The sequence below is a fragment of the Oncorhynchus mykiss genome, chromosome 15, assembly GCF_013265735.2.
Source record: "Oncorhynchus mykiss isolate Arlee chromosome 15, USDA_OmykA_1.1, whole genome shotgun sequence".
Taxonomy (NCBI): Eukaryota; Metazoa; Chordata; class Actinopteri; order Salmoniformes; family Salmonidae; genus Oncorhynchus; species Oncorhynchus mykiss.
Window position 1 is genome coordinate 70512315 of NC_048579.1, and position 15974 is coordinate 70528288.

The window sequence follows — 15974 nt, forward strand, 5'->3', positions numbered from 1 at the left end:
TTTGAGTTCACATATTTCTAATGATATTTTGAACATTGCACACATGACACCTAATAAGTGTATTTTGGTTTTGTGGCTTTGGCTATGTGAGGTAATGCCTTGCTCAAACTGAAAGCTGCTACATGGTCAATCAGACGTCTGCATTGGCCGAGCAGCATTTACAGCATTTACGTGCTTCTACACCTGCATTGCTTGCTGTTTGGGGTTTTAGGCTGGGTTTCTGTACAGCACTTTGAGATATCAGCTGATGTACGAAGGGCTATATAAATAAATTTGATTTGATTTGATATGGCCTCTGCAGAAGTCAGGGCATTCATACTTCTTAATCTTCGCTGAGCAGCACAGAGCTGTTGTCTAGGAAGTGAGTTTGTATTTATGCAGGACCTGCCGTCCCCATGTACCGTCGACCAATCATGTCAATGCGGAGCTATACAGAGCCCTCCGGATTATTACAACATTTGAGAGGCGCACGGTGATGCGGTACAGAGCTCAATTTAGCCTCTGCGTCACACCATCCGTACTGCGCCTCCGACCACATTTTCCAATCAAGCATGAATTGTCTCTGATCCCACAAAACACACGGAATGTGTTGTGTTCTGCCTTCAGGTCCCAGGCTCTTCCTGTCCTGCCCCATGGATGCAGATGGCTCGCGGGTGTGGTTCACTGACCTATGGAACTACTCCCTGGTGCCTTACCTGCTGGAAGCCGTCAGAGAAGGGCTCCAGGTGGGTACAGACGGAGGTCAAAGGACACAAAGTAGAGGGGTACCGGTGTAGGGTGAAGTTGCCCCTGTCATCAGCATCTAGGATTTCTCCTTTCGCTTAACTCATTTCTCTTTTTGTGGCCACCATTACAGCTGTACGGCAAGAGGGCGGCGTGGGAGGACCCGTCCAAGTGGGTGAAGGACACCTACCCCTGGAGATCTGCCTCCTTGCAGCATGACAGCCAGGCCCTGCTCCAGTTACGGCCAGAGGACGTGGGCTATGACGGCTACAGCTCCTCCAAAGAGGGCGCCTCCTCCAAACAAGTGTCACAGAGTGACACGGAAGGAGACCCACTGGTAAGGACAAATTAAAACAAAGCCCTGAAATGCTGAAAGAAGGTCCAGTACGGGGATTTCTCATTTCTGAAGAAGACCATTGACTGTCGAAACGTCAGTCTTTTAAGCTTGTCTAATAAAACTATGTGTCTTTAATGGTGAGCGAGTGTTGCACCTTTTCCTGTCCAATTATTTAATTTCCTTCAAATATGTTTCGGAGCATCGTTAAACATTATTGAACATTATTGAATTAAGTTTCCACCCTGAACCCTTCTTCCAGCACTTCAGTTTTACTTCAGTTTTACTTCAGTTTTAGAGTCCTAGGACTGAGCACCACTTCAGTGGTCCAGAAAATATAGACATATTGGTTAGAGAGCCAGCACAACACAATGATTCAGGGAGGCAGGTAGCCTAGTGGTTAGAGAGCCAGCACAACACAATGATTCAGGGCGGCAGGTAGCCTAGTGGTTAGAGAGCCAGCACAACACAATGATTCAGGGAGGCAGGTAGCCTAGTGGTTAGAGAGCCAGCACAACACAATGATTCAGGGAGGCAGGTAGCCTAGTGGTTAGAGAGCCAGCACAACACAATGATTCAGGGAGGCAGGTAGCCTAGTGGTTAGAGAGCCAGCACAACACAATGATTCAGGGAGGCAGGTAGCCTAGTGGTTAGAGAGCCAGCACAACACAATGATTCAGGGAGGCAGGTAGCCTAGTGGTTAGAGAGCCAGCACAACACAATGATTCAGGGAGGCAGGTAGCCTAGTGGTTAGAGAGCCAGCACAACACAATAATTCAGGGAGGCAGGTAGCCTAGTGGTTAGAGAGCCAGCACAACACAATGATTCAGGGAGGCAGGTAGCATAGTGGTTAGAGAGCCAGCACAACACAATGATTCAGGGAGGCAGGTAGCCTAGTGGTTAGAGAGCCAGCACAACACAATGATTCAGGGAGGCAGGTAGCCTAGTGGTTAGAGAGCCAGCACAACACAATGATTCAGGGAGGCAGGTAGCCTAGTGGTTAGAGAGCCAGCACAACACAATGATTCAGGGAGGCAGGTAGCCTAGTGGTTAGAGAGCCAGCACAACACAATGATTCAGGGAGGCAGGTAGCCTAGTGGTTAGAGAGTTGGGCCAATAACCAAAAGGTTGCTAGAACGAATCCCAGAGCTGATAAGGTGAAAATCTGTCGTTCTGCCCCTGAACATGGCAGTTAACCCCCTGTTCCTAGGCCGTCATTGTTCTCAACTGACTTGCCTAGTTAAATAAAGGTCAAATATTTTTTTTTTAAACATGATGAAGACTGAAATCACAGGCATGTTCTAACTCTGATAGCCGATTCTAATGCTGATTTGAATGGCCGTTTTATTTGTACAGTGATATGTAAAATAGAGTCATATGAAAAGAGTTTTACGTTTACTTAAGCTACAGGAAGTAACATGAAGGAGACCATGTTGGTGGACATAATAATAAGAAATAATAAACTATAAAGAAAGACATCAGTGAGTAAAGCTAGTTTCCAAGGATACCAATAACAAACGTGACAGCAGATGACCTTGTCTTTTGAAAGAAGAAAAGACAAAGGGGGATTTAAACACACAACCACCCCCCTATACACACACACACACACACACACAACCACCCCCCTATACACACACACACACACACACACAACCCATTAAGCTCTGAAATGTCAGCAGCTCGTTATTCGGATGACTACACTTTAATTCCACTTTGTGCGTGATAAACCGTGTGGCAGGCGATTCCTGGGGAGTTGAATACGAATGGGCTTTCTCTGTTGGCCACTTAATCCTCAACACATTACTGTGTAATCATCAGAGGAGGCCTGCACAGAGCTTTCCAGCCCTGGCCGCTCGCCTCCCTATAGGCCCACCAGGACCATTACAGGGAAAATGAAGACCGCTGTGCCAGGTGCTTTCCATATATGGTAGGAATGGGCCACTGCGTTCCTCAGGGCCTTGAGGATCGGCTGGTTTTTCATCTTTCTTTTAAAACCACGTCTGATGTAGACCTGAGGAACCAGGTGTGTGTGCACTTGTGTGCAATTAAGCACGATGCAAGTGGAAAAAGCAGCTGACACTCCCTGGTGTCTATCTCTGATAAAGGACCACTGCACTGTCACCTTAATGATAATACCCCGTCTAAGACCTTGTAGTTGTGATAGTGGACTCTGAATAGCAATGTGGTGTTGGCTCTCTTTTTGTTCACCAGTCTTTTTATTGGTTGTTTGTTTTCTGTGTTTTCCAGATGAACATGCTAATGAGGCTGCAGGAGGCGGCCAACTACTCCAGCGCGCAGAGCTGCGACAGCGACAGCGCCAGTCACCATGACGACCAGCTGGACTCGTCGCTGGAGTCGGCGCTCTAGACGAGAGCTCGGAGAGGAGACCTCAGATGGAGTGACGGAGCGGAGCGCTTTTCAGCGTGGCGTCAGCGAGACGTGGCGGCTCGAACACTTCCAGGCACCCCACACATAACACAGAGAGATGTGTGTAGTCAGGAGATGTCTGTTAGCGGGGTCCGGGGGAGTAAGCCCTCTGACAAAATGGAGTAGATTTTTGTGTATGGTGGTTGAGACACAGTCCTCCATTTCTCCACTGGATGTGGCATCCCAAAATGCAGGCTGCACGTACACAGTGAGAGACAATTATGTCTGTGGTTCTACACCATACAACTGGAATTGACATTATAGTTTGAATTATGTTGATTCACAGTTGTTGTATTAACTACGGATGTTTACAAGGGCCAAATTCTGGTTTTGTTTACTAAGGTGCTGAACAAAAAAAGGCACGTATCCCTCCCGTCAAACCCTGACCTCAGACGAGCCACATGGTGCTGGTCCCGTGCTTAAACCTGTCCCTAGTTTACAGGCAACGCCAAGACCCTCCGTACACCCCTCGCCAACAAGCACAAAAAGAGCACTGTGTGTCGTCCAACCTACTGCTACTGTGAAACAATGGACAAGTGCCCGTGTTACCGTTTGATATACTGCCAAGGGCACTGTGACGTGTTCGTCCACATCCACAGAGTCCTTTTAGGCTTTTCACACTAGCAGACCTGTTGTTCACCCTTTCCTTAAAAGATGGACAGCACTATGCCAACAGATGGGTGCTGAAGGGAGGGGTGGCTCCTTCAATCCAAGGGCCAGGTCAAGAACAGTACAAGCCTGATATTGGTGCTTTCTCAATGCAAAGCTCTGAGACAGGGGTGTATTACTTCAGCCTTTGGCTCCCTGCTGACCATCCCGAGTGGATAGGAGATTGACAGGAACACACACTTCCTGACACACAACCATTCAAATGAAGTGGTCCCGCATCGTCTCAGTGGGTGCTTTAATTTCAGTACAGTGAAGGAGAGTTTTATAACTACTTTTAGGCCAAAATATCTCACAGATCCTGTCAAAGTATGTTGCCCAAAACCATCCACTTTTGTTTCTGACAGTAATATTGTACAAGCAAAATGGCTGTTATACTGTATTTGCAAGTGGAACTGACCAATTGTATAAAAGTTCAAAGGGGTGGGCATTTTTTTTAGTTGTTGCTTTTACCCAGTTGAGCTGGGTTCACTTGAACTGTCATGAGCACAACCCGACCCTTTTGATTTTATAGCCTAAGGAGCATGTTTTAAGCTTTCTAGGGGGGAACATTTTGAAGGAGACTTTTACTTTTACATAACAGCGTGTGGAAGGGACAGAAGCCATTTTGGATTTTGATTGTCCTTCCTCCATTAATGAGTGGGTTGGTTTTGCACAGTTAAAGTGGGGGTGTAAATAATAAAGTATTGCACAGTGAATCAGAGATGCATTCTTCCCTGTTGATGTTATATTACGCTTTAACTCGCTGAGAATTATTGTACGTTGCAACAAAAATACAAAATAGAAATGTAAAAAACCAACAAGCTGTCAGAAACAGGTGTATGTCTTGTGGTGATTGGCTGTCTTGCCTATGCAGGAGGCATACGATGTACAGTATGATATTATTATTTTAAAACGCTGTATATTAATGTTCACTAAATCACTGATTTGAGGAGCAAACCATTCAATTTATCAAGAAAAGCAAATCTGGTCATTGTCACAGATTTCCCTTTTGTGTATTCTCTGGAACTAGCATTTGGTGACTCATCCCCCTATTCAACAGGCGAAAATTCACTTCACAAAGCATTACACTGTAACATTTCTGAATATACTTTCATTCAGTCTTGTATTCAGTTTTAGTAGAATCTGATTTTTGTTTTTTTGTCATCCCATTCTGAGGTACTATTTTCCTGCTGTTGTGCTATTTACAATTCCAAATAACAGGTGCTACTGGTCAACTAAATCTATCAGATTCCATTTTCTGCAGAAAATGTTGTCACGACCTCAGGACAAGCTCTTGTTGTCATCACTTGGCTGTGACAAATGTATGTTTTATTTAGTTTTTCCACGCATCATCGTTGGTCTACCCCATCAGCCTGCCTGCATCTAAACTTAGAGCCTGACACACACACACACAGAGTCAGTAAGACATAGCTCCCCTCCAACACAGCAGACATCTAGTCACTCCTCCCTGCTCCCCTAGGACACAATCAGTTGCCTAGTTAACCAGATGTTTTCACAACACAAACAGTGTACCATTATGTCATGGTGACACCATACAATCTCAATGACATCTCAGTTGAAAACATTTACTGCTTTGAGAGAAGAGTTTCTTTTTTGGTTGAAACATTTGTCCTTAAATGTTTTATATTTTGTACATTTGTATGTAACATATCGTGTAAATAGACAGAGACAGCGATTTAAATCATCTGGAGGGATTTTGTAGTCTTTGTAAAGCCCTAATAAATGGTATTTGGTGTCACATGAGCAAACAATGCGTCCTGTTCTATCTCATGTCTCTGATCATTTGTTCTCCTCCATATCTTTCCTCTGGTACAGACTTGGAGATATCCCAAACAAATGTTAACACACACAACTGCTCTTACCTTTATTTACGGTCGCTCTTTGCTAGTGTGCAGTTTTATTTAAACATACATTTGTTTGGGATTAAACGTTGTTCCTGCCAGAACCAGCACCTGTATCTGGACATACAGTAGAGCTGGGGACAGGGTTTCCACTTGGTTCTACCACTATGTCTAAACTTAACATGAACCTTTCCCTCATAGAGAATCATGTTGGGGATTGAACTTTGTTCCTGCCAGAACCAGCACCTGTATCTGGACATACAGTAGAGCTGGGGACAGGGTTTCCACTTGGTTCTACCACTATGTCTAAACTTAACATGAACCTTTCCCTCATAGAGAATCATGTTTGGGATTAAACGTTGTTCCTGCCAGAACCAGCACCTGTATCTGGACATACACTAGAGCTGGGCACTTGGTTCTACCACTATGTCTAAACTTAACATGAACCTTTCCCTCATAGAGAATCATGTTGGGGATGGAAGGTGCTGGCTGGGTAACATTATTGTGCCCAATAGATTATGCCACTATAACCGATTACTGTGCCACTGTAACGGGTGTGAAACGGCTAGCTTAATTAGCAGTGTGCGCTAAATAGCGTTTCAATCGGTGACGTTGCTCTGAGACCTTGAAGTAGTGGTTCCCCTTGCTCTGCAAGGGCCGCGACTTTTGTGGAGCGATGGGTAACGATGCTTCGTGGGTGTCAGTTGTTGATGTGTGCAGAAGGTCCCTAGTTCGCGCCCGGGTATGGGCGAAGGGACGGTCTAAACTTATACCACTCCAGAGCTTTGCCAACAAGTGTTTGTCTATCATTCAGCTTTGGCTTACCTATCCGTGTCAGTGAGCTACTGGATGAGTAATGGCCAACCCTGTGAGCCACTCCAGAACTCTGACCACAAGTGCTTTGAAATTCTAAAAAGCTCACTTGACGAGCAACACATTATGTTGCTCGTCCAACAAAAGCGGGTGTCAATGTTCACTAAGAAAGATGTCAGCAACTCCACTTCCAGTTAGGTTAAATGGCCAATTGTTATTAACGGGTTCCTTCAAATGTGCTTTAATTGATAAATAAAAAAAATTAAACTTAGTTTCTGAAAGTACAGAAGAGGAATAATTAGTAATTATAATACAATATCAGGTATAAGCAATAATACAATATTACAATACATTTATATTATGAACTGCTATAATAGTAAGCGGTAACATTGATAATGGGAGATTCTCAATTGTATCCTTCTTGCGTCCTCTCTCCTTGCCGCCTCCTCAAAACCCATTGGATGAGAATGCTAGTGGTCCCGCCCCTCTGACCCTTTCTTCCATTGAGTTTTGAGAAGGGGGCGATGAGAGAGGACACGAGGAGAATGCAATTGAGAAAAGACCCTTGAGTTATAACTACCAGTAGTTACATGGGGAAATCTAACGATTCAATGGAAATTGATTGGAAGGATTGGGGAAGAATGGGAGTGTGAGTGAGGGTTGGAAGGATTGGGGAAGAATGGGAGTGTGAGTGAGGGTTGGAGGGATTGGGGAAGAATGGGAGTGTGAGTGAGGGTTGGAGGGATTGGGGAAGAATGGGAGTGTGAGTGAGGGTTGGAAGGATTGGGGAAGAATGGGAGTGTGAGTGAGGGTTGGAGGGATTGGGGAAGAATGGGAGTGTGAGTGAGGGTTGGAAGGATTGGGGAAGAATGGGAGTGTGAGTGAGGGTTGGAGGGATTGGGGAAGAATGGGAGTGTGAGTGAGGGTTGGAGGGATTGGGGAAGAATGGGAGTGTGAGTGAGGGTTGGAGGGATTGGGGAAGAATGGGAGTGTGAGTGAGGGTTGGAAGGATTGGGGAAGAATGGGAGTGTGAGTGAGGGTTGGAAGGATTGGGGAAGAATGGGAGTGTGAGTGAGGGTTGGAAGGATTGGGGAAGAATGGGAGTGTGAGTGAGGGTTGGAAGGATTGGGGAAGAATGGGAGTGTGAGTGAGGGTTGGAAGGATTGGGGAAGAATGGGAGTGTGAGTGAGGGTTGGAAGGATTGGGGAAGAATGGGAGTGTGAGTGAGGGTTGGAGGTCGGAAATGGCGGCGAGTATTGCAGACGAAATGAGGGAAATTGAGAAAAGGTTGGTGAAACAACAGCTATGCTGAAATGAGGACAATATGGGTGTCAGTTCTGATGCTATGGAGAGGGAGGATGAGGGTCAAGGACCTGAATGGTCAGTAGTGGAAAGACATAGGAAGAAGACAGATCATGACACAGAAAGTAGTGGATTGTCTAGTAAGGAAAGCATAAAGAGGGCCAAGGTAGGAACCAATAGTAATGGAGTGTTGGAGTGGAAATTGTGATGGTGTTTGATGAGACCACAGGGCCTCACTTACACCCTATATGACGAGCTAACGCTGTAGAGAAAGAGGAAGGTGAAGTGAAATTAGCTCAGTTCATTGGAAATAGTAGATTATTAATATTGTGTGGTAGTCAGGCCTAGCAAGAGAAGATACTGGAAATGGAAAAGCTTAATGGAAAGAAGATTAAAAGCCATGTCCCTGGTGTTTATGCTAGATTGATGGGAGTCATCACTGGGGTCCCAATATCTATGTCCACAGATGACAATTAAAGACAATGTGAAGGCAGGCAGAGTGATTGAGGCCAAAAGGTTGTTCAGTAGGAAAGAGAATCAAAGAAGTGAAAGATTATCAATGATGTCTTGCCGGGAAAAGTACAAACAGGATTCCTTAGTTTCAATGTCAGAGAATTTGTCCCATATGCACAGCAGTGTTTTAAATGCCAAAGAATGGGACGTGTAGCTGCTCAGTGTAAAGGAAAGAAAAGATGTGCCAAGTGTGGAGGGGCACATGATTACGGTGAAAACAATGTGAAGGTTAAGTACTGTAACTGTGGGTGGAGAACACAGTGCAGCATTAGGTGGATGTCAGTTACAGAGAAAGGAGGAGCAGTCATGATGGTTTGGAAGCTTGTTCAGAAATATTGTGCTCATGCATGTGTGGTGTCAAAGGACACTTTGATAATGAATAAAGTTGACTTCAAAGCTTTTATTGGTAAGGTTATCAATACGACTCGGGTTGAGGAAAGCAGAAATGCCAGGTTGAAGGTTATTGTGGAGACGGCAAAAGAGATATTGGGGGTAATAGACTGTTGAAATGGTTGTTGACATGCTGAACAGTCCTAAGGGTGGAGTGATTCAGCATGATATAAAGTTTAATGGGGTTGGGGAGGGTGTGGTAGAATTTTAGGTTTTGAATTTTATTTTAGTACATTTTGGTAGTACAGACTTGGGCAGATCATGATTGATCGTACATTCCAGCACAGTAGGTGGCGGCATGCACTTTAGGGAGGAGTAGTAGAGATCTACCAGTACAGAGGGATATGCCACAAAGTGATATAAGTTTCAGTAAGATTGCATTTTTAGCATTTATAGAAATGGTTATCAACTGTACTGCAGGGATGGAACAGAAGTTGCATAAAATTGACATTGTGGTGGCAGCTGCAGAGAGGTATTTGGGTGTGTGAGACTTGACATCAGAAGAGTTACAGGATGTGTTAAGTGGTGATGTCACATCCTTTCAGGGTGCTGGCTTGAGGTAGGAATAAATACATGTAATTAGTGGAGTAGGGTGGTGTTAATTTAATAATTTGTTTTATGTGTGAGTGTAATGTTAGATGGTAGGGTATTTATTTAGTACATTTTTATTTTTCAAGCAAAGTATAAGGGAGTTGTACTCCAGTCTAGTAGGTGGCGGTAAAGCAACAAATTGGATGCCAACCGCCGTTAAACCTCGAAGAAGAAGCCACTAGGTGGAGGCAAAGAGTAAGAAATAGACAGGGCTACGATAGCACTGGACGGTGCTTTTCGTCCACACACTTCCTGAAAATGGGCTCGGAAGAGAGTTTGGACACGAAAGGCGCTTTGGTATCTTTACCAAAACACTCATACTGGTTTGACTTTTGGCTGTTTGTGATGTTTGACATCGCATTTTTCCTCGTTATGTATTTCATAGTTCCCTAGCTAAAATGGTAAGTTTGAGTACAACTGCAAAACCCCAGATAGCTAGCTACAAATTAGACTTGCTAGCTATGGTGGATAAGGAAGTGAGAGTGCCAGTTAAGTTAGTTGTGTTTGGGCACACCCTGTGTATTTTAAAGTTAGCTAATTTATCATATTAAAAAATAAATATACAAATACCACTTTTTGTATCTGGTTGCGCACCTGAACATGTGTATTCAAGGTTATTAATAAATTGTTGAATTGTATCCCTTGCAGGAGTGACTTGGGATTCTACACTTGAAGTGCTGCCCCCTTTAATCATGACCCCCTGTTGGCTGAAATGATCGATCTTTAAAAAGGAGTGTTTACACCACTGAGGTATAAGGTTTACACCCCTCGACCAGATTGGTGTTCAAATTATATTGGATGTCTTCCTTTGTTAGGCCTATGTTTTGTTTTTAACTGCCCACATTTTGGTATTATATGGAATATTTACCAGTATTTTTCAGTATGTCCAGAAAATAGCAAAATTGTGAGACCATAACATTTGAATATGCCTGTTGTTGAAATCAAGACAATGATTTGTGGCAGTCTGACTATTTAAAATGTGAAACTCAACTTCAAGACAACACCTCACTCTGGATAAAAGTGGCTGCTAAATGACTGCAATGTCACAAGAACTGCAGGTTAACATGATGTAGCTAGTGGATTAAAGTGTGCTCTCTCTAAAATGTGTATGTCTGATTTGGATATGAGACAATTGAGAGAAGGCGACTTGATTGAGCCACCTAAACATGATGATTGGAACAAGATTACAGCAATAAGGGGAAAGAGATGTATTCCCGGTCTCTTGAACAAAGATCCTACTGAAACTACATCTGCATAAACCAGAGATCTGTAATTCCATGTTGTCTAGAATAAAAGTGATGTACACTATGAGATAAACCTATGTAAATCCCTAAATAAACATGTTTTTTTTCTGTCACATTCTGAGATGTCAAAATTATTAGTAAATATGATTCCCCTATGCACATGTTTTATACAAATATATTGTTTGTTTTTGTATCTGTGTTTTTGTAGTAGCACAGTAAATAAAGACAGCTGGAAGTTTACACCAGAGTCGTGCCAATGTATGGTCGGTAGGTGGCAGTATAAGCACCTTTTCCCATTGATGGACCAGAGAGGAAGAAAACTTTCCCGGAAGATAAAAAAGAAGAGGAAGGACGCTAGCTTGCCAGATAGTGGATAAGCTAAACTATTATACTCCCAAATGTCTTTCTGGGTTTAATATAAACCAAACTAGTTAATTAAAGTTATATAAGTCACAACTCAATTATCCATAATGATGGAAATCTGTGTCACGACAAAACCAGTGGAGAATGCAGGTTCGTTTAAAATAAGTACCCAGCTAACGTTGGCTAGCAACTTGCGGCTACTGTTAGTTATAGCAAAGATACAGGCTGTCTAGGGTGGACCAGCCATTGGGGTAGACTAGCTGCTAGAAGATGGATCGAATATATAAAATTGGGCCACTGATTCACATTTTAGCTACATCTTTATTTGCTAGCGTCTACTCAAGTTATGCGGCAATGTAACGTTATGCCTCCTAACCCGCACTACCAATAATTATTGTCCCAAGATTGTCTCGTCTCTCTCACCCAAACTCAATGACCAATTTTTGCCCGTAGATATCTTCCTCCCGTTATCCTCTTTGCGCCTGTTGATACCACCTCTGAGGCTGCTCTCTGCAGCCATGTGGCAAGTAGCGCAACGAAGAGATGTCATGGATTATGAGAAACTAGAGGAGTTCGTCGGCCTTGTGACAGCGACAGTTCCAGACCTGTTGAATGAGAAACAGAGGGCCAAGCTTCTTCTGCGGCTGCGAACAAGGGTTAGTGGCAAATACAGTTAAGGATGTTGTTTTTGTAAACTGGAACCCCTAACAGCAGTAGTTTGGACAGTGTCTTTAGAGCCATCTCTGATTAAAACGGTCTTTCTTTATCTTGCGGTTTATGTAGCTGCTGATTAGTTAGGTTCTGTCCATTTTCCTGATTGCATGGGGGTTGTCCATGGTCCTGATCAGTTGGGTTCTGTCTATTGTCCTGATTGCATGGGGGTTGTCCATGGTCCTGATCAGTTGGGTTCTGTCTATTGTCCTGATTGCTCAGGTTCTGTCAGTGGTCATCATTTGTTGGGTGCTGTTGTCTACTTTCTTGAATACTGTTATTCCTTTCAGGTGATACTAGAGTTGTGTTCCGCTGATCATACAGCTGATATCCAGATCATCCAACCCCACCTGGACAGAATTCGCCCCCTTGGACACACAGGGGTAAGTAATGATACTCTGTGGAGGACAACTTCAATTTGGCCTGGGGCCATATGTATCAAACTTCTCGGAGGAGGAGTGCTGATCTAGGATCAGGTCCCCCCTGTCCTTGTAACACTTTTCATTGTGATATAAAATGCTTAACTGATCCTAAATCGGCTTACTTTGAGATGCTTGATGTATATGGCCCCTGGTCTTTATGGAATCGCCTTTGCCATTCCTATCATTTGAAATGTGCTTATTTAAATCACGTATTTGCCTAGGATAAGATAGAATTAAAACATTGACATAATGAATAAGCAACCGTCAGATCCTTTGCACCAGTTAGCTTGCGCTAATTTCCAGTGCTTGTTCCTATATGTCAAGGCCATCAAGGACTGCAGTGTTGCTCCCTGTTATTTTCAGTGGTGGGTGACGGTGGTTTACTGTTACCCTTATCCCTGATAAGTTCTATTTCACAGAGTGGAGATGCTGAGGTGGATGCAGAAGAGGCCATCTTCCTGGAGCTCATCCAGACTTTGCTGAAAGACCCAGCGGAGAGAGAACACTTCTTCCAGGTCAGTCTGCCTCCATCATATGTTAATGTCTCTCTCTCTCTAGCTTCCTGGTTCTGTTTAGTTACCAAAGACTATTTACAGTCCTTGGAATTATATTGCCCCGGAGGGAAGTTTTCCATAGGTACAGATGTAGGACCAGCTTCCCCGCCCCCAATCTAACCTTGACCATTAGTGGGGTAAATGCAGAACTGACCCAAGATTAGCATCTAGGGTCAACTTCACCCTACACCAATTATATCCCCATCTATCTTGATTCCAGGAGGTGTTTCCGACGGAGTACGGCGCCAGCTATGACACAGATATGCAACTACTTGTGTGGGAATTCCTTTCTAAACTGGAGAAGATATTGCCAGTACCAGACCTTGGACAGGTAGCACAAAGTAACACCTCACTAGGTCATCTTCAGCTGGGTTCAAGTCCCCTTCTGTTATTGTATTGGGAAAATCCTGCAGTGCTGACCATGATGGCAACATTTAGACTGGTTAAGTTATAGGTGGGTAATATCTTCTGTATCTTATTAGGAGAAGATATCCAAGCTGTACTGTCACTTTCTGCACATAACCTCTGCCTTATAGCCACTCTGGGGCCACGCTGTTAGCTGAGGTGCTAGCCACCGGCTTCTCTGGTGTTCTTGAAATGTGCCTAGCATTTTAAAACGTTCCCCGGTGTGAAAAAAAACATGTCAACTTTCCAGCATATTGTCACTCACTTGTTTGCATCTCTGCTCCTATAGACGGTGTCATGGCTCAGTTCTGCTCCCTCTGTCCTGGAGGAGTGTTTGCAGGCCCTCTCTCAACCTGAGGACCTGAAATCCCTGCTGCAACACCACACATGTCTTGAGAACTTGGGCACTCAGAGTAAGGAGGAAATATTGAATGTCTTTCTCTGTTACTACATATAATGAAATGTGGAGACTGTGGTATGTCCTGTAAAAACAACCACCTAATGCTTGTGCTGCCTCTGTCACATTATTAGTCTCCTTTTCCCATTGTATTCCTTCAGGTCACACCGTTGAGATGTCTTCCCAGGTCTTTGCCTGTTCCCAGTGCCCATTCTTTCACATGCAGGAATCCTACCTGCTCCAGCACATTGAGCGAAATCACCCAGAGGAGTACAGCAAGCTCCAGAAAACTGAAGAGAACCCAGCGCTTCCCAGGAAAAAGTTCCCCCGTCCTGAATTCCCCAAGCCTTTCCCCATCCACGCAAGCTCCGAACCCGGTGCTCACACATGCCACGAGTGTGGAAAGACTTTCACTCGCTCGTCAGACGTGACCAGGCACCAGCGCATTCACACAGGGGAGCGTCCGTACACCTGCAAGGAGTGTGACAAGGGTTTCAAAAACTCCTGGGATCTGACGAGGCATCAGCGGATTCACACCGGGGAACGCCCATATATCTGCCCTCAGTGTGGCAAGGGGTTCACCCAACTGGGCCTACTGTCCCTGCACTTCACCAGAACGCCTTGTGGCCAGAGTGCTGATCCCCCACTACAGTCCACAGAGCAACAGGAGGAGCCAAACGACAAAGGGAGTGGTCAGTACAAGTGTCAGAAATGTGGGGCTAGCTTTGACACAGTACTAGAGCGGCTGAAGCATAGGCAAACCCACGTGGTGAATCGCCATTACAAGTGTTCCCAGTGCGAGAAGATCTACGGCCGCCCGTCTGACCTGAGGAGACATCAGATGAAGCACACCGGAGAGAGACCCTTCCCCTGCGCAGAGTGCGGCAAGGGCTTCACTCACGTGTGGCTGCTGAACAAGCACCGGCAAATCCACACCAAGGAGCGGCCGTACCCGTGCCCGGAGTGCGGCAAGAGTTTCACCCAGTTACAGATACTGAACAGACACCAACTGATTCACAACGGGCAGAGGCCTTTCCAGTGCTCCTTCTGCGAGAAAAGCTTTACTCAGCTTGCGGGCCTGACGAGACACGAGAGGATTCATACAGGGGAGAGGCCATACCTCTGCACCGTCTGTCAGAAGACCTTCTTAACACATGGGGAGCTGGTAAGACACCAACGCAGCCACAGCGACTTCAGACCGTTCTCTTGCTCTCAGTGTCCCAAGAGCTTCAAAACCAAGCGTGCACAGAGTGAACACATGAATACCCACACAGGGGAGCGACCGTTCTCCTGCGCACACTGTGGGAAGGAGTTTGCCAAGTCTACTTCCCTCATAAGACACAACCTGATGCACACAGGGGAGAGACCGCATCAGTGCGCTCAGTGTGGCAAGACCTTCCTTACCTCTGGGGAGCTGCTCCTCCACAGGCGAATACACACAGGGGAGCGGCCATACCCGTGCTCGGTCTGTGAACGGAGGTTTAGGTGTTCGTCAGACCTGACCATGCATCTGCGGACACACACAGGAGAGCGCCCATACTCCTGTATGTTGTGTAAAAAGTGCTTCTCCACCTCAACACGTCTCAAAAGGCACCTGCGCACTCACATAGGGAAAGGTGTGTAATCATGGCAAGAACCTTCGAAAATATTGTCATGTATATTAATTTATTTTCCAAATCATGTTTATGGACTGCATTACTGAATAGTATGAGGACACAAAATATATGCATTTTACTACAACTCAGCCTTACAACATGCTCTATTAAAAAATACAATTATGCCTTTAATTCACATTAAACATTTTATTTTAACACTTGGTGTGGAATTTTTCTTGGCTCATCTCTTGAATTTCCCTGTTAACATTTCAACACAAATGTTGTACACACACATTTTCCAACAGTAGACCTGTTCGATCAGCCCACTGCCCATAAACTAGTCAACTGAAAAACAATATGGTGCGCCCTCCCTGATCAGATGGCTTTTCTGTTTCGTTATGAAGTACTGCACCAAGCAAGATTGGTGTGAAATAATTAGAAGTGGAAAGATACCCCTTTAAGGTTAAAGCAACAGTCACGTGAGAAATGTTGAAATAAGCAACCAATGATTTAAATTATCATTGGGCACAATGGTAAGGTTTGGTTAGGTAATTATAATTTGAGGTTGAGTTGACAAAATTAAATTCTAACACTACACAAATATGCTTTCTGATATACTAAGGCTTTTTCTGTTAATGGCATAAACCATATCAAGGATGGACATGTATTTAAACATTTTA

General features: G+C 44.5%; 2 protein-coding genes across 14 annotated transcripts in view; both read left to right on the forward strand.

Moving 5' to 3' along the window:
* The window catches only part of nav3 (neuron navigator 3), a 242139-nt gene extending 236238 nt beyond the window's left edge, over positions 1 to 5901 (forward strand). For all 13 annotated transcript variants that reach the window (XM_036945151.1, XM_036945152.1, XM_036945153.1 and 10 more), the window contains 3 exons: positions 607 to 725; positions 857 to 1060; positions 3305 to 5901. In XM_036945151.1, coding sequence (XP_036801046.1) covers positions 607 to 725; positions 857 to 1060; positions 3305 to 3424 — 443 coding nt within the window. In that variant the 3' untranslated portion in view covers positions 3425 to 5901. The remainder of the gene's footprint in view (positions 1 to 606; positions 726 to 856; positions 1061 to 3304) is intronic.
* Positions 5902 to 11145: 5244 nt separating this feature from the next.
* LOC110490638 (zinc finger protein 2 homolog) lies at positions 11146 to 15514 on the forward strand. The gene is made up of 7 exons (XM_021564104.2): positions 11146 to 11360; positions 11664 to 11866; positions 12212 to 12304; positions 12763 to 12858; positions 13118 to 13228; positions 13592 to 13715; positions 13861 to 15514. Exons 1-7 carry the CDS (start codon positions 11318 to 11320, stop codon positions 15321 to 15323), a joined length of 2133 nt encoding a protein of 710 aa, XP_021419779.2. The 5' UTR covers positions 11146 to 11317; the 3' UTR covers positions 15324 to 15514.
* The last annotated feature ends 460 nt before the right edge of the window (positions 15515 to 15974 follow it).

Excerpts from the sequence above, each read along its gene's own strand:
- LOC110490638 (XM_021564104.2), top strand. The coding sequence starts at position 11,318 with ATGATGGAAATCTGTGTCACGACAAAACCAGTGGAGAATGCAG. Across the intron at positions 11,361-11,663 it reads AAAACCAGTGGAGAATGCAG|ATATCTTCCTCCCGTTATCC; the intron begins GTTCGTTTAAAA and ends TTTTGCCCGTAG. Across the intron at positions 13,716-13,860 it reads TGAGAACTTGGGCACTCAGA|GTCACACCGTTGAGATGTCT; the intron begins GTAAGGAGGAAA and ends GTATTCCTTCAG.